The sequence below is a fragment of the Chrysemys picta genome, chromosome 2 (genome assembly GCF_011386835.1).
Source record: "Chrysemys picta bellii isolate R12L10 chromosome 2, ASM1138683v2, whole genome shotgun sequence".
Classification (NCBI taxonomy): domain Eukaryota; kingdom Metazoa; phylum Chordata; order Testudines; family Emydidae; genus Chrysemys; species Chrysemys picta.
The window spans coordinates 44,438,298-44,463,064 of NC_088792.1; the positions used below are offsets into that span (position 1 = coordinate 44,438,298).

Consider the following 24,767-nt stretch of genomic DNA (forward strand, 5'->3'; position numbering starts at 1 on the left):
TTAATAAAAAAAAAAAAGTAAAATAAGCCAGACGAAGTATGGAGCCAGCCAGAGGAGCTGCTGGACAGCACCAAGACGCCTTAGGCAGGTGACTGAGGAGAAGGGAGACTCCTTGGGCTGCAAAGAATTTTACAGAAAGTGGGTTTGTGCCTTTTGGGTTATTTGGCATTTAAAGAAGGCCTACATTTACTTTAAGGTAAAGAGCCCTTTAAGCTAGGAAACATGAATTTAAGCCTCCATAAGCTGAAGTATTTTTGCTTGCAAAGGTGGGAGTTGAAGGTAGTTATGGGAAATATAAACCTAATTCTGTGAATAACTGCATGTATGTATAGAAGATATAAATTATTATTTTCAAGTGGCACAGACTGTACAGTTAGTACAGGCAATGAGAGCAGCCCACTACAAGATCACCTGATGGGAAAAGAAGTTCTTCAAATGGCCTCTGCACAGGGATGTGCAACTTGCCATCCATGGCAAAATGGGCTGAGTCCATCGTGAAGAACTCAGGTTACAGATTAACCTTAGTTTCCCAATTTTCCATCTTGCTTTCTATCATGATCATCACCCTATTGTGTTGACTCTTCGATGCAGTATTGTCCTGGAACAAAAACACCACCATGGCTCCATGCTACTATGTAGGACAGGAAATAAGACAAGCTCCACTCTGATGAATGTTTTTAGTAGCTCATGAGAGGGGAAAGTAAACACATGACAGAAAGTCTTAAGTTTTACATAATCATTTAAGTTATACATAAAAGGTGATTTACAAGTATATGCAAAATTAAAAAAAGAACCCTAAGATTAAGGATGAGCTGAGATTTCATTTTTAAAACACCCTTTTTTGTTCATCTGTATTTATCAAAACTAAAAAAAAATCACAAAGCAGTATCTTTATAAAATATGCAAATACCAATATTTAGTTACATAGCCATGATAACTTTAGGTGCAAAGCAAAACACAAAGTGGAATGTTAATCATGCCCATCCACATCTTCCTTCCTCTTCAATTAGATGCTCATAACACACTGTATGAACTGAAAGAAAACAGGCATCCCTGTTAAACAAGTGCAGTGGAACACAAATAACCTTCCCCCCCCCGACGTTGCTTGAAATCTTCTCCACATATACTCATTGACCTCAACTCCACTTTCCACAAACTGTCTTCAGCCAAACAAGGCACAATCAGGGAGCCACGCCCAAGGAGGCTACCAGAGCATCAGAGTAAGCTAAAAAAGCTTACAAGGGCATGAGAGCTTTACTGAGGGGAAGCCAAGCCAACCCAGAGGAGTGAAACAGAAACCTAGCTATACCTGGATCCCAGCACAGAAAGCACATGATATTTTGAAAATCTATAACATCTGCTGTCTCTGAGGGAAGAGTGACGAGCATGCACCACCATGGTTTTTCCCTCCACAATTGGGGGGGGGGGGGGGCGGGAGAGCGGATGGGAAGAGACAACTTTCTCAATGCTTATTCTATCCTTGGGCTCTCAGCTACAATAGTAAATAAGGGTGCCAATTGTAATAGTCTTTAGTGTAATGATTTTTTGGCTCCAGTCTTAAGTACTTTTTCTTTAATTACAATTTTAGCTAGGTTGGAGTAAACAAACGTCTTAGGTGCACTTACATCATCATACTGGAAATTGACAACACCCTGCTGGGCTGTGTCCCTTCTTCGAAAACTGTCTGCAAAAATATATAAAGAAGTGTGTATTACTGGAATCAGTGGAAGCACTGTATTTTATCAATACATTGAGTATTTAGATGCTATCCTTCTGATTAAAATTGACCCCTCCTTTATTACTAAGCTGCATTTGCAAAGAGAACAAAAAAAAAATCCTGTAGTCTACTTAAAATTTGTTGCTTATAAGCACTGCTCAGTTGCTCAGTTGACCTCAACTCCATTTTCCACAAACTGTCTTCAGCCAAACAAGGCACAATCAGGGAGCCACGCCCAAGGAGGCTACCAGAGCTACCACAAGGTTTTCATGTGCCAGTTTGTCCAAAGGCCAGTTTTAATTCTCAGCAAAGACCTGGAGACTGGTTTTGTGAGGATTAATAGGTCTCTTTCTAATGCAGAAGAGCTTTGATGTCAACACTGGTTCAGCAGAGTAGGCTGTGACCCTCTTATAATGCACTATGCTCATAATGCTTCCTCCAGTAGCGAAGCTTTCTTATGGGACAGGAGCAAGATGGGAGAGAAGAGCTGAAGAGCGCAATGGAGAGGGTTTTGGAGAAAGGGTGACAGCAAGAAGTTAAGGGGGAGAATGACAAGAGAACAAACCAAAAACAGAAGAAATAAGGAAAGATGTGGGAAGACAATAGATAAGGTCAGACAGGAAAAGACTCATGCTACTGTTGAAACTCCCAAGATGGTAATGAATAGTTGAAGAGACTTCTGGTCTGGCTAACAAAACAATCTTTATAACAACTGCTATGGTTATGTGATGTGGTATAAAAGTTGGTTTCCCTGAAGCGATTAAGCCATTTCAGAAGAGGACAAATGGGAGAACTTCAATAATAATAATATATGGTGTCAGCTCTGACTGAAAATGGCTAATCTGCTGTAGGAAGAGCCAACTCCTGGGATTAAGAGGTTAAAGTTTTCTGAGACACCTTAGATTAAACTGATTTCATAAAATAAAAATGTATTACCAGATGCTTCTCTATAACATACCAGTGAGAGCTCTGAGTTTTACACAGCAGGCAATGTAATCATCAAATGTAATCTTCCCATGGGTGCTGTATCGTTTTGCGACTGCAGTCACTGTCTGTGGGCTCAACCTAAATCCTAATTGAAAGAGTCAGGAAAAATAGTGAAATGACAACCAAGTTACAGAGATCCAAGGCAGTTTTTATGGGAAGATTTGTTGTGTGCCAGTTTATGCAAAACATTATGTTGGGAAATCCCACCAAGTCAATGTCATGATATTAGAAGCAGGGGAAATTTCAAAAGCCAGTAATAGGGAAGTTTCACAATTTACCCATAGTTGTCAAGGCTTTCTGCAGCTCTTGAGGATCCACTGTACCACTTCTGTCACTGTCAAAACTTATGAAGTGTTGTCTCCACCCGTTCAACACAGCCCAGAGCTCTTTAAATTCATTGAATCCTAATGTACCAGACATATCCCTCTGAACCATGGCTAAGGAAAAACTGTTTAATTTCCAAGCAAGTGCTAAATATTCCTCAATTAGGATCTATATTTAGTCATGCAAGATTGAAATTTATTTACTTAAGTTTGGGAAATAAAGGGTATCTTTAATTCCCCGCCCCCCCCCCCCTTGTGCTAGTGTTACCCTCCTCTAGAGCACAGAACTATCCAAGAGCTCTGGCAGACAGAATACTTTTGGCTAAAAAGCAATCAGAAAGCCAAAGGGCCTCCTCCATCCATTTGAAAGAGAAATACAGCATCGCCTCCATGGTGCTGTACTGCTTCCATGCATTTTTCATCATTAGCTTTGTCCAAACATCAGAAAAGCTAGCAATAAAATAAAGGCTTGTGCATATACTAGTATTTGATCTCCTAAATATAAGAGATTTGTTTTGCAGGTCATGTACTAAGAGTAAAATAAGAAAGTTAAAGTAGATAGAGCCCTGCAAATCCGTGGATATCTGCTTTATATCCACGAATGTGGTTGTATTGTTTATCATCTTTGCGGATTGCATGTGGATCCAAATTTTTTTTATCTGCACAGGGCTTTAACAGTGAGACAGGGTGATGTGGGTGTGGATAAATATAAAATTAATTATTGTGGATGCAGATCCAAATTTTTGTATCCGTACATACTCTAAAGGTAGAGGACCAAAGAACTATAGGGAAGTTCATCATCTAAATATTTTGTTAGTGGCAAGCCTACAAATCCTAACACCTCTTATTTTATTTCTGATAATGTCTTGCAGCAAAGCATTTGGAATATCAGTTATAGTTCCAATAGTGTACAAAAGAAACCAACCCTCCTCTTGTATTTTTCCCTTCTCATTTCTTTGGAATTTTGAGTTAGAAAATGAAGGAATATTTTTAAGCTTTGTGTTCTGTCAGTCACAAAAATCAACTATCCATATGCTAAATATCAAGTGATCTATCAGTGCAGGGAGTACCAATTAGTCACATCAGTTCAAAGTAAGTTTATAAACTAACACAGTAGAACCCCTATTTTATCTATTGGGTATTCAGTTCATAATATCAAACATCTCAGAATTACATAGGTATAATGCATAAGTTAATCGTTCATAACAAATGTATACAGGTTTTTTTGTTTTTTGTTTTTAATTGCATCTCTTTGACAAGACTACGGTTTGGAGGCAAACGTGTAGTCACTTGAATGCTGGCTGAAGGACTGAAGTCACGTTCTGTGGCAGAAAAAGGACTTGGCCAGCAAAAGAAAGAAAAAAGATTAACATAACCCATCATTCATAAGATCGATGTTCATAAAATAGGGGTTCTACTGTAGCTAATCCTCCCAATTCCAGTTGTGTGTTAGAGCTATGCTACCTTGGATACTCTTCCATGGAGTTTTTCTACTTAATAACATAACTAGCAACTCATTCTGCCTAAAGGTTAACCAATGTGTTTATAAAAGCACTTCAAGCCAGAGGTTTCATGTTAATGCAATTATAGGCAGGCCTGAGAGCACCACATATTAAGGTTGCCTGACCCTTTCCATTATAACATCCTGTTTTCAGTTACTTATAACTTTGCCAATCTCTAACCATTTGGTCTGAAATTTTCCAGAACAAAGGCCTGGAAAACTTCAGCCAAAATGGTTCAGGTATTTCTGAAAATGAGCCTAGGGAAAAATACATCATTTTGTCCATTATAAAAATTGACAGACATTTCTTTGAACAGCTTTAATGTCCCTATGCTTTGAAATAGGGACTTGAAATCTGGCAGGTGCATGGCTTTTGTGTCTTTTGGCATCCCTGTGGAAAAACTGCCCAAATCATTGGGGGGGGGGGGGGGGGGGACACAGTTCACACAAGTTCAATAGAGACATCTTAGACTTTAGCAGCTAAAATTTCAAGAATAAGTTATCCAATGATGGGGGTTCCACAACCTCCATTGGAAGCTTATTCCAGAGCTTAACTACCCTTATAGTTTGAAAGTTTTTCCTAATAGCTAACCTAAATTTCCCTTGCTGCAGATTAATCCCACTACTACTTGTCCTCTTTCAATAGACATGGAGAACAATTTATTACCATCCTCTTTATAACAGCCCTTCTCTTAACATACTTGATTATTGATACCAGGTTCCCCCTCCCACCCAGTCGTCTTTTCTCAAGATTAAACGTGCCCAATTTTTTTTAAGCTTTACTCATAGGAAAGGTTTTTTAAAATCTATCGTTTTTGACTCCTCTGAACTTTCTCCAATTTGTTCACATCCTTCCTCAAGTGTGATGCCCAGAACTGGACACCGTACTACAGCTGAGACCTCACCAGTGCAGAGTACAGCACTTCAATTACATACAACACTCCCATTAATACACCTCAGAATGTTATTAGCCTTTTTCACAACTGCATCACAGACTCTCATTCAGTTTGTGATCCACTATAACACCCAGATCTTTTTCAGCACTACCACATAGCCAGTTATTCCCCATTTTGTAGTTGTGTATTTGATTTTTTCCTTTCCTAAGTGTAGTACTTTGCACTTGTCATTACTGAATAACATCTTGATTTCAGACCAATTCTCCAACCTATTAAGGTCATTTTGAATTCTAATCCTCTCCTCCGAAGTGCTTGCAACCCTTCCCACCCTGGTCTCATTTGCAAATTATATAACTATATGCAAGCCACTAATGAAAATATTGAATAGTACTGGCCATAGGACTGACCCTGTGGGACTCCGTTAGATATGCCCTCCTGGTTTGACAGCAAACCACTGACAACTACTCTTTGGGTCTTTCATCCATATTACCACGATGGAATTTCTATTTTCAATTTGTTTAAGTTCCTAAAAAAGCATGCACAAATTACGTTAAAAGAACATTATGAAGGTTGTAAAGTCAAGCACTCAAGTTACGAAATACCAGAATAAAGTTACCCTTGCCTCACTCAATACCCAGGATAAACTGTGCTCGCTTAGAGCATGTCTGCACTGCAGTTAGACACCTGACTGACCCGTGCCAGCTGATTTGGGCTCATAGGGCTTAGGCTAAGGAGCTGTTTAACCATGGTGTAGACATTCGGGCTGAAGCCCGAGCTCTGGGACCCTCCACCATCATAGGGTCCCAGAGTCCAGGCTCCAGCCCGAGCCAAAACATCTACACCGCAATTAAACAGCCAATTAGTCTGAGACCCACAGGCCAGCTGCAGGTTTTTAACTGCAGTGTAGACCATACCCTTAATGAGCAGCTATTCAATATTTTGTTTTCTCCTCATTGTTCAGTGTGTCGCTTCATGCCTTGTTTACTGTAAACTATCCAAACCTGCTCTGAATACAATATTATCCTCATGAGCTTTTCTATGGCACTCATTACTACCGTACCAGTGATTCACAAAAGTTAATGTATCCTCACAACAGCCCTGTGAAGTTAGGGGTGGTGGTATACTCATTTTACAGGTGGGGAACTGAGGCAAAGAGATTAAGGTCAAAAGTATCCACTAATTTTGGATGCCCAATTTGAGACATCTACGACCTGATTTTTTCAGAGTACTTAACATTATTTAGCACTTCATATGTTCAAAGCAGTTTCCATTGACTACTTTTGCATCTGTGAGTGTTCAGTACTTTAGCAAATTCATTCTCTGGGTATCAATTTGGGCAGCCAGAAAATGAGGAACCAATGATTAGTGACCATCTGAGAAGAATTGGTTTAAAGCAACATGCCCAACACAGAGGAACTCTGTGGTACAGACAAAAGGATAGAATTCATTTCTCCAGGGCAGCATTCAAGTGTCTTTACCATGACAACACTCTCTTCCTGCAATCCCCTAGCTCGCTCACTACTCACTTTCCACCTTCTGCAACAAATAAGGCAGCATCCTGCAGACAATAAGCCTGTTTCAACACACAAGCCTCGATTCCTTCCCAGAGCAGATTCATTCTGTGCACTTAAGGAGTTGGGGTCCTGTAGAAAAAAGTATTACAAGGGGCAGAATTAAGATTGCCTGTGCAAACTAATTCTGGTATTTCTTAATATAGGAGTACCTGATTTTGCAACCTTAATGTTCTTTTAGCAGTTTCCTTTTGTAATATTTATACAGTACACACAAGACAAAGGATACATCCAGCATAGAAACCATGAGCCTGCACGTCTCTAGGTTGAAAGCTGTTTAAATGAGGGGGAAAAATAGATTAGTAGCAGTAAATATGAATTACTGATTTCTCAGTTTGGTTTCATAATATATACATGAAATAAGACATCACTCCCACTGGAAAGCTGCAGTCTTGCAATTAGCAATCTCACTCTGATTCAAATAAAGAAAAGATCTTCTATTTTGAGGTGGGTGGTGCAAGAGGTTATTTTAGCCTGTTATTTTTGGAATCCAGTCTTAAATTACAAATGAGATAAATTTTAGTCAATCTCAACTCATGTAAGCTTTTGGCTACATCAAAATGGGCAGTCTGATCAGGACAGTAATAGCACTGTAAACTCTACCAGCCTAGACTGGAGTCAAACTGTTGGAATACAGAAAGTTTCACATCTAGACCATTACTGGTGGCCTGAGCAATTCAGCTCTACTCACAACACAAATTTAACTTTGTGGACACCATATATCAGGTACTTGGATCATCAAGTCTACTCACAGCATTCTTTGGTGATCAATAGATGCATGCGGGTGTCACTTTCCTAAATGTTTTAACACTGGTCATCTTAATATTTTATAGATGTTGTTGAATTAGTTTATTTTTAACTTCTCAAAAGCTTGACACAGAGCTGTTTTCTTGCAGTCTGATCACCAGCCTCTAACTGCGCTTTAAGTTGTTTTGTTACTGTAAGTACAAGGCTTTAGACACCATGAATGTGTGTCAACTCTGCAAAGTAACTTTGTGAAAAATGGCACATTCTTACAAAACAGATCTGTTCTTGGTGGATTCAGAATTATACCTGCTTGCTTGAGAATCCACACTAATCTTGTCATTAGTCTCGCTGCATGTCAGATTAGTTAAGAAAACGTAGTACTTCATTTGGAATTTATGTTCTAAGAGAAATGGGGCTGCACAGGTGTAAAAGAGGGGAGAATTTGGCCCACAGAATCTTCATTACTGGTGATGATCCAAGCAGCAGGGGGGTGAGCTTGACTTTCATTTCCCAAGTTTCCAAAGCAGGCAGCAAGAAAAATCTTTATTTGTAATCGTACAAGTTAGAGTTGGACTCACTGAGAGGAAAACATGGAATCACTCCATGATACTTTTATAGTACCTTTTCAGAACACAGCTTCACATTAAAGTATCTGTACATTTGTTTTAAATTTCAAAAGTCAGTTGCATGAACTTTTAAGATTAGGAAGGTCTAAATTTAACTTTAGTACTTTCTGTCTGTAGTGTCTAAAGATCATCAACCCAGATTTGTAGTCTGAGTTGTAGCCTTCACTCCAGATTTCTTTACTGCTCAGGATAAAAATTAAAATATAATTTTGGGATATTCTATAGAAGTTTCCTCATATAGGTAACCACCTACTCAGGGTTGTGAAACCTCTAGGACTGTCCTGGAGGCTCCAGGAATTAAAGATCAATCTTTAATTAAAGATTGTCATGCAATGTAACCTCCAGGAACACATCCAACAAAAATTGGCAGCCCTACACCTACTAAATATGCTTGTAAACACATGGGGCTCAACTCAACTGAAGGTATGTCAGCTTCTGCTGTATAAACCCTCTATCTTTGTATGAAGAGTATCATGCAGACAAGATCAATATTAAAAAAGGTCCTAGGTCATCAAATTCATCTGTTTGACGTAGTAATCAATAAAACCTGTGTTGCTCAAACAGCTGATGACCGGATTAGGTGTAAAACTCCTTCACTGGAGTTTTATAGAGATGAATATCTAGTCAAATAGATGTTGCCACTGAGTTGCAGAAAGACCACTTCTGAAACATGAACTCTTTTACACACTACCATTTAGAATTCAGAATTCTAAGCATTAATTTTTGGAGAGTGGCTGTTCTGAGTTAAAACTTACCCAACATCTGAAACAGACAGATATCTCCTAGACAGCCAAATACTGTAGAGTGAAAAATCAACAAGATACTTAAGCCCCTGAATTCTGTGACAGACTAATTAGAGAAACTGTATCAAAAAGTCCTTGAACTGATCCTCTGAAAATCTAGTACTAAACACACTCAAGGAACCATGGGCCTAGGGATGAAAAGAGAATTCAGACCTTCTCAATAAAAGGCCTGTTCCAAGGGGACCTTTTATGCTGGTTTCTAATGGACTCTGTGGAAGGATCTCATTTATTGAATCTGGGTATCCACAACACTTGGTCCAACATAAATCTTAATTGTACATTGGAATACCACATTCACAAAATTATTAGGGCTGTCAAGCGATTAAAAAAATTAATTGTGATTAATCACACTGTTAAACAATAGAATACCATTTATTTAAATATTTTTGGATGTTTTCTCCATTTTCAAATATATTGATTTCAATTATAACACAGAATTGAAAGTGTACAGTGCTCACTTTATATTGATTTGATTACAATTATTTGCACTGTAAAAAAACAAAAGTAGTAATATTTTGCAATTCACCTAATACAAGTACTGTGGTGCAATCTCTATCATGAAAGTTGAACTTACATGTACAAAACAAACTGTTTTATTTTTGAACGAAATGTAAAATTTTAGCGCCTGTAAGTCCACTCAGTCCTACTTCTTGTTCAGCCAATCGCTCAAACAAGTTTGTTTACATTTGCAGGAGATAATGCTGCCCGCTTCTTGTTTACAATGTCTCCTGAAAGTGAGACAGGCATTCTCATGGCACTGTCGTAGCCAGCGTCTCAAGATATTTTCGTGCCAGATGTGCTAAAGATTCATATGTCCCTTCATGCTTCAACCACCATTCCAGGGGACATGCGTCCATGCTGATGACTGGCTCTATTCAAAACAGCGTGGACCGACGCATGTTCATTTGCATATCTGAGTCTGATGCCACCAGCAGAAAGTTGATTTTTCTTTTTTGGTGGTTCGGTTTCTGTAGTTTCTGCATCATAGTGTTGCTCCTTTTAAGACTTCTGAAAGCACGCTCCACATCCCGTCCCAATCAGATTTTTGGAAGGTACTAGAGATTCTTAAATCTTGGGTCGAGTGCTGTAGCTATCTTTAGAAATTTCATATTGGTACCTTCTTTGCATTTTGTCAAATCTGCAGCGAAAGCATTCTTAAAATGAACCACATGTGCTGGGTCATTCAAGACTGCTATAACATGAAATATATGGCAGAATGCAGGTAAAACAGAGCAGGGGACATACAATTCTCCTCCACGGATTTCAGTCACAAATTTAATTAACACTTTGTTTTAATCGAGTGTCATCAGCATGGAAACGTCCTCTGGAATGGTGGCCGAAGCACAAAGGGGCAAACAAATGTTTAGCATATCTGGCAAGTAAATACCTTGCAACGTCAGCTAAAAAGTAGGAGTGTTGCCAGCAGATCGAGGGAAGTGATTATTCCCTCTATTTGGAACTGGTGAGGCCACATCTGGAGTACAGCATCCAGTTTTGGGTCCCCCACTACAGAAAGGATATGGACAAATTGGAGAGAGTCCAGTGGAGGGCAATGAAAACAATTAGGGGGCTGGAGCACATGACTTATGAGGAGAGGCTGAGGAAACTGGGCTTATTTAGTCTGCAGAAGAGAAGAGTGAGGGGGGAATTTGATAGCAGCCTTCGACTACCTGAAGGTGGGTTCCAAAGAGGATGGAGCTAGGCTGTTCTCAGTGGTGGCACATGACAGAACAAGGAGCAAAGTTCTCAAGTTGCAGTGGGGAAGGTTTAGGTTGGATATTAGGAAAAACTATTTCACTAGGAGAGTGATGAAGCACTGGAATGGGTTACCTAGGGAAGTGGTGGAATCACCATCCTTAGAGATTTTAAAGGGCCGGCTTGATAAAGCCCTGGCTGGGATGAGTTAGTTGGGGTTAGTCAATTACAACACAGAATACAATATATATGAAAATGTAGAAAATCATCCAAAATATTTAATAAATTTCAATTGGTATTCTATTGTTTAACAGTGCAATTAAAACTGCAATTTAATTGTGACTTTTTTAAAGTTAATTGCATGAGATAACTGCAATTAATTGACAGTCCTAAAAATTATCTAATAGTAATGTACTTGCTAGCCTACTTGATAACACAAACTAAATTTGGTGAAACATTAGCAGTTCCAGGTGAGCCAATAGGAAGCGAGAAGGCAAAACTAAAATCCTTCTCTAAAGAAGTGTTCTCGGGGCCAACTACTCCCTATGACTAAGTTCTTGCAGCATAGTGCATATGACTCCAGAGTAGAACGTTTGGAAGCAGTTAGACTACTTTCAAAAACAAATGCAAGTACTTCTTACCATGTGAACTTAATAACTATGCAGATAGTACAACTAATGATTGTCTAATATGAATCAAATATACTTTTATTTAAATTGTCAACTTACGTTTATACCCTCCTGCTATACCCGACTGGGTCAGACATCTCTGCAGCTCATCAGCATCTATTTGTCCATCCTTTTGAAAACAGAAAAGTAGGCTCGGAAAAGTTAGCTTTTCATCAGTGAATGTCGATAAACTTTCACATCAAGATCCACGTTCACTGATAAACCTATGCATGGAACCTTATACAAAAGACTGGTTCTACCGAGCGTACTAATTTCAATTTAATTTAAATTCACTCTAAATTATTTTATCTGTTGATTTATAGAGTTTAAGACCAGCATGGACCACTAGATCATCTAGTCTGACCTCCTGTATATCACAGGCTATTTAAATATCACCCAAATACCTCTGTCGTGCCCAATGACCTCAGTTAAACTAAAGCACTTTAATCCTCAGAAAACGGAACTGTTGCATGCCATAGGCAGAGAACAGAAAATACTGACATGCCATCAATGTCCCCGCGAGAGCAGGGAATTTGTTGGGTGAAACAAGTCCAGATGATTCTACCAGGAGATCCATGCCGCGGAGGTGAAAAAAAAGCAAGGTCGTAGCTGATCTGAGTGGAGGGAAAATTCCTTACCAACCCCAAATCCAGCAATCAGTTTGACCCTGAACATATGAGCAAGACATCAGCAAGGCATCAGAGGATTCTCTGTACCGCCTCAGAGCACCACTCCACCCAAACTGGTATCCCATCTCTAGTTATGTTCAATCTGATCCTTCAGAGGAAGGAGAAAGACATTCCCAAGATTACAAATGTGCATGGGGGATGACGACTCCTTCCTTACTCCTGAAGCATGAGATAAGATTAGTTGTTACCATAATATATAACTAAAAGTGCAATGAACTTGTTGAGGACAACATAGGCAGTCCTGGTTTAAAGATTTGCATTCTAGTTTCTATAACAGGACTCTACAAAACAAAGTAAACTACATCAGATAACATACATCCCCACTTCCCGAGATAGACATTAGATTGACAGTTCAAAAAAAGTTGGTTTGGAACAGTGAATTGTTAATAGAGCAAATTAAAGCAGAAAGTAAAATATTTTAAAGTAATAAAACAGAAAAAATACCTATCTGCTCAATTAGGAATACGATTTCCTTCCAAAGCATCCCTCTCAAGGCCAGTTAGAGATTATGAACAACTGCCAAGTCAGGTAAAGCAATGAGCTGTCAAAAGTGGAGTTGGAATTGTATGTCACATTCCTCACACCCACCATTAAAATTCATAAAAAGTTCTAAAGTGCAATTTAACCTCATTCTAAGATTAAATGTTTTTAGATGCAAATAGACTTGACTGATTCCAGAAGCATTAAGTACTAAAACAAGAGATGTTTTATATTTGAAGCCTATCTAATTATCCCCAGCATTTTCTTGGGAGTTTTTATATCTAGTACATATCTAATTTAAGCCTGAAAGAATGATAACATCCAGATAACATTATCCGAGAAAGGATACCAGTCCTCAAATGTATAACTATAGTACTTCCAGAAGAGACTGGTGGGGGGAAAAACACATTTATCTATCAACTCTAGATATACTCCTCTGAATATGTCCTGTAAATAAGTGGTTTTTATTCTAGCTGACATTTTAAAAAGGCCTAACAAAAGGCAATTGTACCTTTTGACCAATTAAATACATTGCTCCCCAACTTCTAGTATCTTTGGTCTTTAGGCCAGTTTTATAGACAGTGCACTGGTAGAACCATAGGAAAACTCCAGTGTAAGAAATTCAATTACATCAAATCAGTATAAGTGGTCAATCACGTTTTTAAAATTCTTTAAATTAAGAATAAAAACAAGAAGCCAATATCTTGACAACTTGAAGATGTGAAGGAGAACTGAAAGAATGGAAATTGGAAACAGCGCTATAAGGCAAGTCCTACGTAAAAAAAACTTTAACAGTCCAACTTTACATTAGACAGGGCTTTACAGACAAGCAGTAATAAAATGAACAGCTCCCACAGAGGAGACAAATTCAAATCACTGAATGGAGATTCTGAAAAAAAGGTTAGTATAGTTTAGATTTTTTTTTTAAATATCTAAGATATTAACATTCATATGGTTTTCTCTTAAGATAATTTCCAGTATAAATTTGATATAAAACACAAATTGATATTGCAGATGTATGACTTCATCTTGCGATAAATATATTGTGAGTCACAACAGGCTGCAAGTGAAAAAGGGCGGTCAAACCAGTTTGAGGTTCTATAATAATTTGACTTGAAAAGTTAGGTGGGTTTGGCTCGTTAAGTATTTTCATGGATGGCCACATACTACTTTAGTCCTGTTCTTTTTACCGATTCAGTCACTCTTTGCTTACAGGTTCATTCATCAAAAGGAATGCTACAGGTAGATAACAGATTCTTCTTTAGCTCAGTAAGAAACATTTCTAAAGGTCTCTACTTTATTTCAGTGAAGAACCAGATTCCTCACGAATAAGGAGAATCCTTACATATGTACTCATTTGACTACTTGCATGTGGTTTGTTCTAATATCCTCATTTGTCGTCTTTGCTGCCAGAATGCATTGATTCAATAGCGGTGTATTTTTGAAACTATTACACTTTAAGTGTTGCGTAGGTTGTAAGAAGTCAGTTATTGAAAGAGAATAGTGAAAAGGGAGCGGAGACCAAGGGTACTCTGGGATCCTTAACTCTGAATGTCTTGACTTCCACAATTTCACCCTTGAAACTGCATTAATGGGTTTTTGCAAATAAACCAACAGTCGGACAGACAAGTTGTTTACTGGACAGTACATAGGATTTATTAGACAAATGACGAGAAAGATGTAAATCTATTTTGTCAGAGCAATAAAGCCTCTAGCTCTAGTGAGCTTACTTGTTTAAAATAAGTTTTTAAAATGGATTAGAAATTGTTACTTACAGGAATATATAAAAGTTTAAAGACATGTATAAAATACAAAATTACAGTATACCAAATCCTTAGAGTAATAAATAGGTAGTCAAAACCAGGCATAGAAAAATTAAGATGCAAATATCTTTAAAAAAAAAAAAAAAAAAAAAAAAAAAAAAAATAATGAACAAACCCCCTCTCTTTCCCCCCCCCTCCAAAAAAAACCCCACACTTCTCCTATACTCTGTTCAGCAAACTACTCCAGGTAGTTCATGCCACCAGGTTCTGGTACTCCCGTGTTCCCACATCTAGTGAAGCCATCCCCTTACATAATGACCTAACTCTTACCTAACCTCTCCTGGCTCTTATTAAGGCCATCCATGCAGCTGACATTTCTGGTTGGATTCTTACATGACAAGTGATGGGCCCTCCCCACCCATGTGCATAGTTTTAAAGTGAGACAGCATAAACTCACAGTATTTAATTCAATTTGACTTGATTCCTCAGCTTGTCCTCATACACAGTTTCCAGTATTCAGAGTTTCAATATGCTAGGAAGTTCTGCTATACATACACCTCTGTGGCAAATACTGATGTCCAATATTTAAGTTGCAATACAATGAGAATAATTTTGTCTTATGTCATAACGTCAACCAAATAGTTTTTTTGGGGGGGGGCGGGGGGAAGAGACATACCTGCCCAGCTACTGCAGCAAAATAACCATACAAAGGATCTTGAGTCTGTCCATGGAACACTGGTCCTCCTGGAGCAGCTCCATACTTTAAAACAAGAAATAGATAATTAAGATGCAATTAATGCTTTTAGTTGACTACAATATTTGTAATCTTACATTTCAGCATCAATTCTGAGTGTCATTTTTATATACACCTTGTCAAAACCTATAACTGCTTTAAAAGAGAGCAAACAACTTTGGTGTATATACTTGCTACAATGTAAAGCAGGCCTACATAAAATCTTACATTTGAGTCAGCCCAGTGATCTAATAGTTATAGTAGCACAGACTGCCATGTACGAATAATTTAGGCATCTCCATTACTAAAGGTTTGCAACCATGGTAGCCCATTTTGTACGATCCTCTGCAAATCTAGTCCTTTTGATCCACGCAGGATACCACATTGTCCATCAAAGATCTTCTTTTTCTGTGTTGTTCTCTATCAACGTTCCCTTCAAGTGCCTGTAAACATACATCACGCACTGCAAACTCAATCAGTCTTTTCACTAGCATTTGCTCAATTCTCTAGTATGTTTTCACTGGTTACATAGTCTATCCATGATATTTTCAGAATTCTTCTATAACAACATAATTCAAAGGACTGTAGTTTCTTTGTTTGAATGTCCATGTTTTAGAGCTGTAATGTAACACAGACCAAATGTAGGTTTTTAAGAGTCAGAATCTAGTCTTCAGATTTATATCCCTTCTCCTCAGATATTTATTCTTCCAGAATGTCTCTTTTGCTCTTGTTGTTCTGGTGCTGATTTCAGTATCAGATCTTCCATCTTCTGTAATGATGCTTTCTAAGTAGCAATAATTTCTCACTTGCTGTATGACTGTTGTTCACAGGATCCTTGCACATACCACTATAGTTTTTATCTTGTCCACATTCAACTCTAAACCATATGTAAATTCCACTAACTTCATCAGACCTCCTTCAGAATCAGCCACCAGCACTGTCAGTTACATAGCAAATATGCCTAAATTAGGGAGTCAGATTTATACTCTAGTTCAGGGGTGGGCAAACTTTTTGGCCCGAAAGTCACATCTGGGAATAGAAATTGTATGGCAGGCTGTGAATGCTCACAAGGTTGGGGTGTGGGAGGGGGTGAAGGCTCTGGTTGGGAGTGCGCGCTCTGGGGTGGGGCCAGAAATGAGGAGTTCAGGGTGCAGGCGGGGGCTCCAGGCTGGGGGAGTGGGGTACAAGGGTGAGGGCTCTGACTCAGGGTGCGGACTCTGGGGTTAGGCTGGGGATGACTAGTTTGGGGTACAGGAGGGTGCTCTGGGCTGGGATCGAGGGGTTTGGAGGGTGGGAGGGGGATTGGGGCAGGGGGATTGGGGTGCAGGCTCTAGCTAGGGATGCGGGCTCTGGAGTGGGGCCAGAAATGAGGAGTTCAGGGTGCAGGCAGGGGCTCCAGGCTGGGGGAGTGGGGTACGAGGACTCAGGGGCACAGGCTTTGAGCGGCGCTTATCTCAAGCAGCTCCTGGAAGCAGTGGCATGTCCCTTCTCCGCACCCTGAGCCAGAGCCCTCACCCTCGTACCCCACTCCTATGCGGAGGCAAGTCCAGGCAGCTCTGCATGCTGCCCCGTCCGCAGGCACTGCCCCTGCAGCTCCCATTGGAGCGCCGGAGGGGGCCATTGGAGCGCATAGGAGCCGGAGTGGGGACATGCCGTGGCTTCTGGGAGCCACGTGGTGCGGCCCCCGACCCTGCGCCCTGGCTGGAGTGGGGCCATACGGCTACTTCCGGGATCCGTGTGGAGCGGCCTCCCGACCCTGCTTCCCGGCTGGAGCACCAGAGGGGGGCCATGCCACGGCTTCTGGGAGCCACGTGGTGCAGCCCCCGACCCTGCACCCTGGCTGGAGTGCCGGAGCAGGGCCATCTGGCTGCTTCTGGGAGCCAGATGGAGCGGCCCCCGACCCTGCTCCCCAGCTGGAGCACCGAAGCGGGGCAAGCCTCAGATCCCGCTCCACAGTGGGAGCTCGCGGGCCGGCTTAAAACAGCCTACGGGCCGTAGATTGCCCATCCCTGCTCTAGTGCTTTGAGGTTGAAAGAATGAACGCTGCTTGACTGAGATGACACCACAAATTATTAGTATTCATTTGCTTTAGAGCAGGGGTGGGCAAAATACAGCCCGCAGGCTGGATCCAGCCCCATGTAACATTTCTGTCTGGCCTGCCAGGCTCTTTGGCTGCCCCCTCGTGATCTCTGGGCCGCTAAAAGTCCCGCAGCACAGCCTTTATTTTTGTAAATAATAGTCTTCGCCATTTCTACGGTTCTTTTTCAATATGCTGGTGTTAACGGAAGCCATTGAAATCAGTGAGAGTTGTAGATGCCTAATACCTCAGAAAAGAGGTCTACTTGATTTGAATCCCCGCCCTGCTCCAGCAAATCCAGTTCAAAATATAGTCTTCCATCATCCTCTGTAGAGGTAACCGCATACTAAATGTATCCTTTTGTTAAATAAAACTAATTTAGCTAGAATCAAAGCTCTGGTTAAAACGTTTAGTTAACGTTTTAACCAGAGCTTTGATTCTAGCTAAACTAGTTTTATTTAACAAAGGATAGGCCTATTATTTACAGTCAGCTGCCTGAGCCAGCAGCTTTTTTTATTGTAAGAGGAAAGGGCGAGACTATGGGCTGTGATAGGAGGCCAGTTTCTGGTCCACCAGAGGCAGCAGCAAAAATCCCCCTCTAATCCTAACTATAACAGGAAAATAAAACCATTAACCCCCTCAGGCTTGCTACAGAAATGTACTATTCTGACTCATTCTTCTCCCAACCCCCGCAAGCTTGTAAGACTCATGTACTCCAACCAGTTTACCTTTGATCTGAGAACTGTTTACATGATTACACTAACGAGACAAATGCTTTCAACAGGCCTAGGAACCAGTTCAGTCTGAACCATTTTAGAACTAGGGAGGGAACACACTGAGATCAAGCTGGGTGGCTCTTCAAAATCTAGAATCCACTGCTTTTGTGAAGGGGGTGAGGGAGTGGGCCCTGCAACTGAAGGCATCTAGATCAGTGCTGTGGGGAGACAGGGGACAAAGGATCTTAAACTAGTTGGGCGTCTAATGCCGATGGCGTGAACGCCGCGCAGCCCCGGGGCTGGCAGAGAGGATTGATACGCAGGGGAAAGAGGGGTGCTCCCTAGAGGACGGGGCAGGGCCGTGCTGTTGCTGGGGGAGTGGATGTTGCACTGATACTTGAGCTTTAGCACTGGCATGTGCCCCGCCAGCTCTATGGCTGGCGCAGACTCCGCTGGCCAGAGAAGCCGAGTTCCCTACTACATACACGGCATAGGCCTGCGGAGCGTGTCTGACCCCCCGGTCACAGCAGGGCACCTGCAGCCCGGACACTGCCGCGGCCCCCGAGTCGGGGGAGGGCGTCTCCTTCCGCCCCTCCCCCAGCACAGCCCGCGGGGGGCTCCTCTCGCCCCGCAGCACCGACACCCGAGCGGGGCGCCCGGCGGGAGGCTCGTCCCAGCCCCTCAACGCCCTGCTGCAGGGCCCCGGCCCGCGCTTACCCCGCCCTGGTAGTAGCCTCCTCCGGCGCCGGGGTGCCCAGGATACGCCATGTCTAGCGCGCTGCGGTCTGCTGCTGCCCCTCCCCCTCCCGTCCCTACCAGCTGCACCACAGGCCGGGCGGGGACGCCCGGGTCACACCATCCCCGGGGGGAGGGCGGAGCAGGGCGCACTACTTGCGGCACCGCTTCTCCCTCCCCTCCTGCGGGGTGTGAGCGACTGCGAATCGCTGAGAGGTTGCGCGGTTTGTTGCTCTGTTAGACCCCCATTTTAGGAAATTATCCCCTTTGGCTCGCTCAGAAGAGAGAGAACACCCCTCCGCTGTAATGGTACAGGCCAAAGCCCCAGCGGGCGGGTTTTTTTTTTTTTTAAACAAAAACTTTATCCACACGCAGGCGCAGCTCGGGGAGCACTGTGCCCTCTCAGTGTGCAAGGGGCTGTGTGCCCTCGTTGCGCAACGCAGCCTGCAGCCTGGCCTGGGACCCCGCTTAAAAAGCAACTTTATTGCTCGTTTTGGACACGAAGGGTGGGGGAGTGCGCGATAATTGGCTGCTGCTGCTAGACCAGGGGTCAGCAACCTTTCAGAAGTGATGTGCCAAGTCTTCATTTATTCACTCTGATTTAAGGTTTCGTGTGCCAGTAATACATTTTAATGTTTTTAGAAGGTCTCTTTCTATAAGTCTATAATATATAACTAAACTATTGTTGTATGTAAAGTAAATAAGGTTTTTAAAATGTTTAAGAAGCTTCATTTAAAATTAAATTAAAATGCAGAGCCCCCCCAGACCAGTGGCCAGGACCCAGGCAGTGTGACTTTGGCATGCATGCCATAGGTGGCCTACCCCTGTGTTAGACTATGGCAGTGTTGCCAACTCTTGCAATTTTATCCAGATTCTCATAATACTTAGTGTTTTTTTTCTTAAAGCTCCAGCTCCTGGAGTCATGTGAGAATCTCTGCAACCATGTTTTTAAAAGACGTTTCTAGCGTGGTTGTAAGAGAAAGAGGCTTGAAAATGTGACTGATCTGTACCCTCAGGGCTCAAAATCTAGAAGGACAAAAAAGAGATGCTGCCAAATTGGTTATGTTTTAAAAATCTCATATTTGAAATTATTTTTGAACAGACTATTCAAAATTGCATATTACTGACTATTAGTAACCACAAGCATTCACAAATTATGAGCCAGACTCTCAAAATCATGAGATTGGCTTAAGTGGTATAAGACTTTGGAAACAATATACTTTAGATTCTTTTGTGTTGTTTGTTTTGTTTTTATTTTGTTTCTGACCCTTTAGCTTTGACAACTTTGAGCTTTCTCTGAAATCATGAAGGCCATTAAAATAAATAAAAAATCTATGCTGAGATTCTCACATAGGACTACGGGAGCTGGAATTTAAAGAAAAATACAAGATATTGTGAGAACTGACAACAGAGTATTGTGAAGGAAAAGTTCTGACCGTCATCCTTTCATGGTCTGTGCTTAATAAAACATATTAATCATGTAAATAATATTGAGAATAATAATGAAAATACACCTGAAAAACAGTGAATATAAAAGTGCAAATAATCCCCCTGTTCATAATCAATATCCATGAAAACAAGAAATCTAATATAGAAATGAGTTCATCTTGCTCTACATGGATTCCAGACTTTTGGGGCAATAAGTATTCATTTAAATAGACCAAATTATTACCCTATCCAGTGCAGTAACACATGGCCACAGCTGGGTCAGCTGTGCATGTTATAACCTGTTGCTATCAGGCTGGGAGTGGGAGCCGATCAAGTAATATGATGAGTTAGAATTACTGTTTAGGCAATAGTAGCATTCACAGTGTATTAGCAGGCAGTTTCCAAACACATAGGACGACAGTCCCAGTATTAAGCAGTGTACAGTTTTAAAAGGAATGTATACAGTTGAATGGGAGCTGCTGGCTCCTCATTTAAGAGGCCCCTCATTTAAAATGGCAGACGACGGTACCAGTTGCAAAAGCCAGATACTTATCGTGTCCCCTCATCTACTAAAGTTTGATTCTTTCCTTAACACAGTGTTCTCCAGCAATTCATTCAGACTAATATTACAGGACTAGAAACGGTAATAGTGGTATTCCAGACATCAGAGACTTTAAATGAGGAAGCTAGAGGTGATTCCTCTTATTATTCTTTAGCTTATATGTTAGAAAAAATTAACATGCATACTATTGAGAATCACAGCCCCTTTCCCAGGTCATGTGGAAAGAGTAAAATTGAAGGGCTATTGGTCAAGCCTAGAACAAGGCATAGTTCTGGCAGATCTGGTGAAAGGTCCAAAATATAATACAAAAAGTTAATTCAACCTCATATGCAGTGTTTTAGTAGCCATATTGGTCCCAGAATATTAGAGAGACAGGGTGGGTGAGGTGATATCTTTTATTGGACCAACTTCTGTTGGTGAGAGAGAGAAGCTTTCGAGCTTACACAGATTTCTTCTTCATGTCAACCATTCATTCAACCTTGGCATGCCTTCTTTACTACGTAGCTCTTCCAGTGGTGTTCTATTCTTACCTACAGCATCCTTGCTATTCTATTCTTTAGCATCTTTAACATTAGCATTCACAGATCACGAATTGAATGAGAGTCAACAATGTGATTCAGTTGTGAAAAATGTTAATATTTTGGGTGAATTAACAGGAGTGTTGTTTATAAGACACGGGAGGGAATTGTCCGTTCAGCACTGTAGAGTTCTGGGCACCACACTTTAGGAAAGATGGGGACAAATTGGACAGAGTTAGGAGGAGAGCAATAAAAATGATAAAAGAGTTAGAAAATCTGACCTTGAGGAAATGTTAAAAAAAACTAGGCATCTTTAGTCCTTGAGAAAAGAAGACAGGGGAGATCTTATAATAGTCTTCAAATGTTAATGAAAGGTCTGATATAAAGAGGAACGTGATCAATTGTTCTCCATATACACTGAAGGTAGGACAAGAAGTAATAGGCTTTATCTGCAGCAGGGGAGATTTAGGTTAACTATTAGGAAAAACGTTGTAACTATAAGGGTAATTAAGCTCTAGAACAAGCTTCCAAGAGAGTTTGTAGAATACCTGTAATTGGAGGTTTTAAAGAAAAGTTTGGACAAACACCTGTCAGGGATGGTCTAGGTTACTTTGTCCTGCCTCAGTGCAAGAGGCTGGACTCAATGTTTTCTTGAGGTCCCTGTCAGTCCAACATCCCTATAATGCGATGATCTCACAAATAGATGTATACCAGGGGTCGGCAACGTTTGGCACGCGGCTTGCCATGGTAAGCACCCTGGCGGACCAGGCCAGTTTATTTACCTGCTGACGCGGCAGGTTTGGCCGATCGCAGCCCCCACAGGCCACGGTTCGCCATCCTGGGCCAATGGGGGCGGCGGGAAGCCGCGGCCAGCACATCCCTTGCCCGCGCCGCTTCTCGCCGCCCCCATTGGCCCGGGACGAGTGGGGGCCGAACCTGCCGCGTCAGCAGGTAAATAAACTGGCCCGGCCCGCCAGGGTGCTTACCCTGGCGAGCCACGTGCCAAACATTGCCGACCCCTGATGTATACACTTTTACAAGATTTGCCGTTTGCCAGCCTCTTAATCTGCTGGCTCATAGAACAAGATACATTGATCACTTTGGAGAATGAGCATTAGTTATGTAACAATACTAAATAATCAAAGAAAAAGTCTTGGCTTGTGATAATACAGAAGAATCATAGGAAGAGTTTTTGCCTACAAAGAACACTGTTGCCAATATAATATTCATAGTAACAAGATTTCAAGAAACACCATCCAAATTGTCACCCTTGTTTGCAGTCTCAATGATGAGAGTGTAAAGGCACACAGCACTGAAAACTCCTGACAATCGTTTCCTTCTTCAGGCTTAATTTTTAGAAGATGGCAACATAGTGGGGTATGAAAGAAGAATATAGATTTGGCTGGTTTGCTAATAAGTCTAAATCGAAAATATGGATTATTACACTGATGTGCTGGCAATAATTTCACAAGAGGTTCCTAGAAACATAGCCCATGATAAACCCTTTGTTCACATGAGTGCTCTTTCAGGGAGCTGAAGGACTAGGGGAATCTATTCATTTGTTTTTCTATTAAAATAAAACCACATCCTCACAAACATTAGCAGGGAAAGTGGCAACAACACCACTTGTCAGACAAGATTATATTAAGTGCATTTGCTGGAAATGTTTATACTCTGTTCCTGAAAATTACACTGAATTTATCAAGAACAGCACAATGTTCAGCTTGCATAATTAGATGTGTGGGTGAAGACTTTTTTGGGGGGCATTTTGAGTATCTTTTAGCAGATTTTTTTTAAATGACTTCTGATACAACTTGGTCCATTCAAAAAAGGTAAAAAAAATGTGTTCCTCAGAAGTTTGAAGCCCAAGGAGAAGCCTTTCCTAGCAGGGTGAGTCAGCAGTATCTAAAATGGGGAGTAAATCCCATCAGAGGCAAGGACGTCATTCCAAGCTTCCCTTCAGTGTAATATCAGATTTTTAATAAGGGGGTACTATCCAGCACAGCATTGAGTGCATACATACGTATAAGGAAAGGAAAACTGTTAGTGCAAACACCAGAAGAAAGAAAAAATGAGAGCAGTGAAAAAAAATTATTGATTCCAACATGCAATGAAACAATGAGCAATTATGAATGCTTTCTAAATTGGCTGAAAGGCCAAATGAAAGCAAGCCACACATTTACATTCAGCAACATTGGCCAGCTCTTCATTCTTGTAACATGAACATTTGTTCTAAAAAAACAGAAACAATTTGTTTTTGCAGAAGTGCATCCAAAATACCATTTGAAATCAATGAAAGCTGTGCGTGCTTAGCAATTAAATATATAAGGTCTTTCAAACTGGACACCCAAAATCAGAGGCTGCTTTTGAGAATTTTGGTCTTGCTATAATGAATTAAGTCTATACCATTGGAACATAATAATACATGCTGCTGCATTTACGTGGGCATTTGGGATGCAAAGAACTTCAGCAGGAATTTGAAGTTAGGACTGGCCAGAAAACAAGACTTCCTTTTCACACAAAAATTTCAGGTTTTGACATTTGTTTCTGTTCTGATGAGGAATGAAAATGAGACATTTTGATTTTTTTGTGAAAAAAAGAGAGGGAAATAGACATACGTGCTGAACTAGGGGTCCTGGGAGTGCGGCAGCATCCCCTGGCTTGAAGTGGTTTCCATCATATACAGGGTTTACAGTTTGGTTCAATGGCTCTCAGCACCCCCACTATACAAATTGTTCCAGCAGCCCTGGAAATAGACTCGCCCACCCCACAATAGCCAGTAACTCAGTGTTTAGGGTACTCATCTGGGATGGGTAACAGGTTCAAGTTGTTGCTCTGAATCTCATAGAGCAAGTAGTTGAATCTAGGTCTCCCACATCCCAGGTGAATACCCTGCCTGCCAGTTAATAGAGTCAGTATCTTTTACTTTGGCCCAATGAATATTTACTTATTGATATAAAGTAGAACAACTCTGCCTCAAGAACTTGAACATGAGATTGACTCTAGCCCTGTAGTTCGGACTTTCACATGTGATGTGGGGGACCCAGTTTCAATTTCCCCTGCTACCTTGAGTAGGAGCAGGGACTTGAATCTGAATTTTCCCTACGAGTGCTCTGGTCACTGGGATATTCTGAGGTGGGTGTCTCTCTCTGTTGAAACAGATACATTTCCATGAAAAGTTTCAATCAGTTTCCAATGAAAAAATGTTTTGTAATATAGTTTGGCAGTATCTTCTCTTCTAAAATTAAGAGGCTGATTTTCACTGTGGTGTGAAAGGGGGGCTAACCTGATAGTTATTAATAATATTAATGTGACTCAGCAGCTAATATTACCATGTGCATTGTTGAATATTTACATATATTATAATAGTGTTTCGTTTACAAAAAGGAAAAAACATTTAATGTACTGTATGTTAAATGTGCATAATATGAATTCATTTACATTACAAGGCTGCTACATGAAAATTAATAGCTTGAGGAAACTGGCTGCATTTTCAATTGATCTTGATACAATTAATTAGAAAGTGGCTTTT

General features: G+C 40.9%; 1 protein-coding gene across 2 annotated transcripts; it reads right to left on the reverse strand.

The window, feature by feature from the left end:
* Positions 1–663: 663 nt before the first annotated feature.
* Positions 664–19,077, reverse strand: SRI (sorcin). 2 transcript variants are annotated; one of them, XM_005282419.4, is made up of 9 exons: positions 18,710–18,871; positions 15,143–15,226; positions 11,595–11,664; positions 9,124–9,165; positions 7,225–7,268; positions 2,983–3,130; positions 2,676–2,789; positions 1,626–1,684; positions 664–1,033 (listed from the first exon to the last, which is right to left on the reverse strand). In XM_005282419.4, exons 1-9 carry the CDS (start codon positions 18,758–18,760, stop codon positions 1,007–1,009), a joined length of 639 nt encoding a protein of 212 aa, XP_005282476.1. In that variant the 5' UTR covers positions 18,761–18,871; the 3' UTR covers positions 664–1,006. The 2 variants fall into 2 exon arrangements, with proteins under 2 accessions (XP_005282476.1, XP_005282477.1); XM_005282420.4 differs by lacking the exon at positions 9,124–9,165 and having other exon boundaries at positions 18,710–19,077.
* Between the last annotated feature and the right edge of the window lie 5,690 nt (positions 19,078–24,767).

Coding starts and splice junctions, on each gene's coding strand:
- SRI (XM_005282419.4), bottom strand. CDS start 18,760: ATGGCGTATCCTGGGCACCCCGGCGCCGGAGGAGGCTACTACCAGGGC. Junction 7,269..9,123: donor CTGTCTGTTTCAGATGTTGG/GTAAGTTTTAAC, acceptor TCATTTAAACAG/CTTTCAACCTAGAGACGTGC. Junction 2,790..2,982: donor GAAAGCCTTGACAACTATGG/GTAAATTGTGAA, acceptor TCTTTCAATTAG/GATTTAGGTTGAGCCCACAG.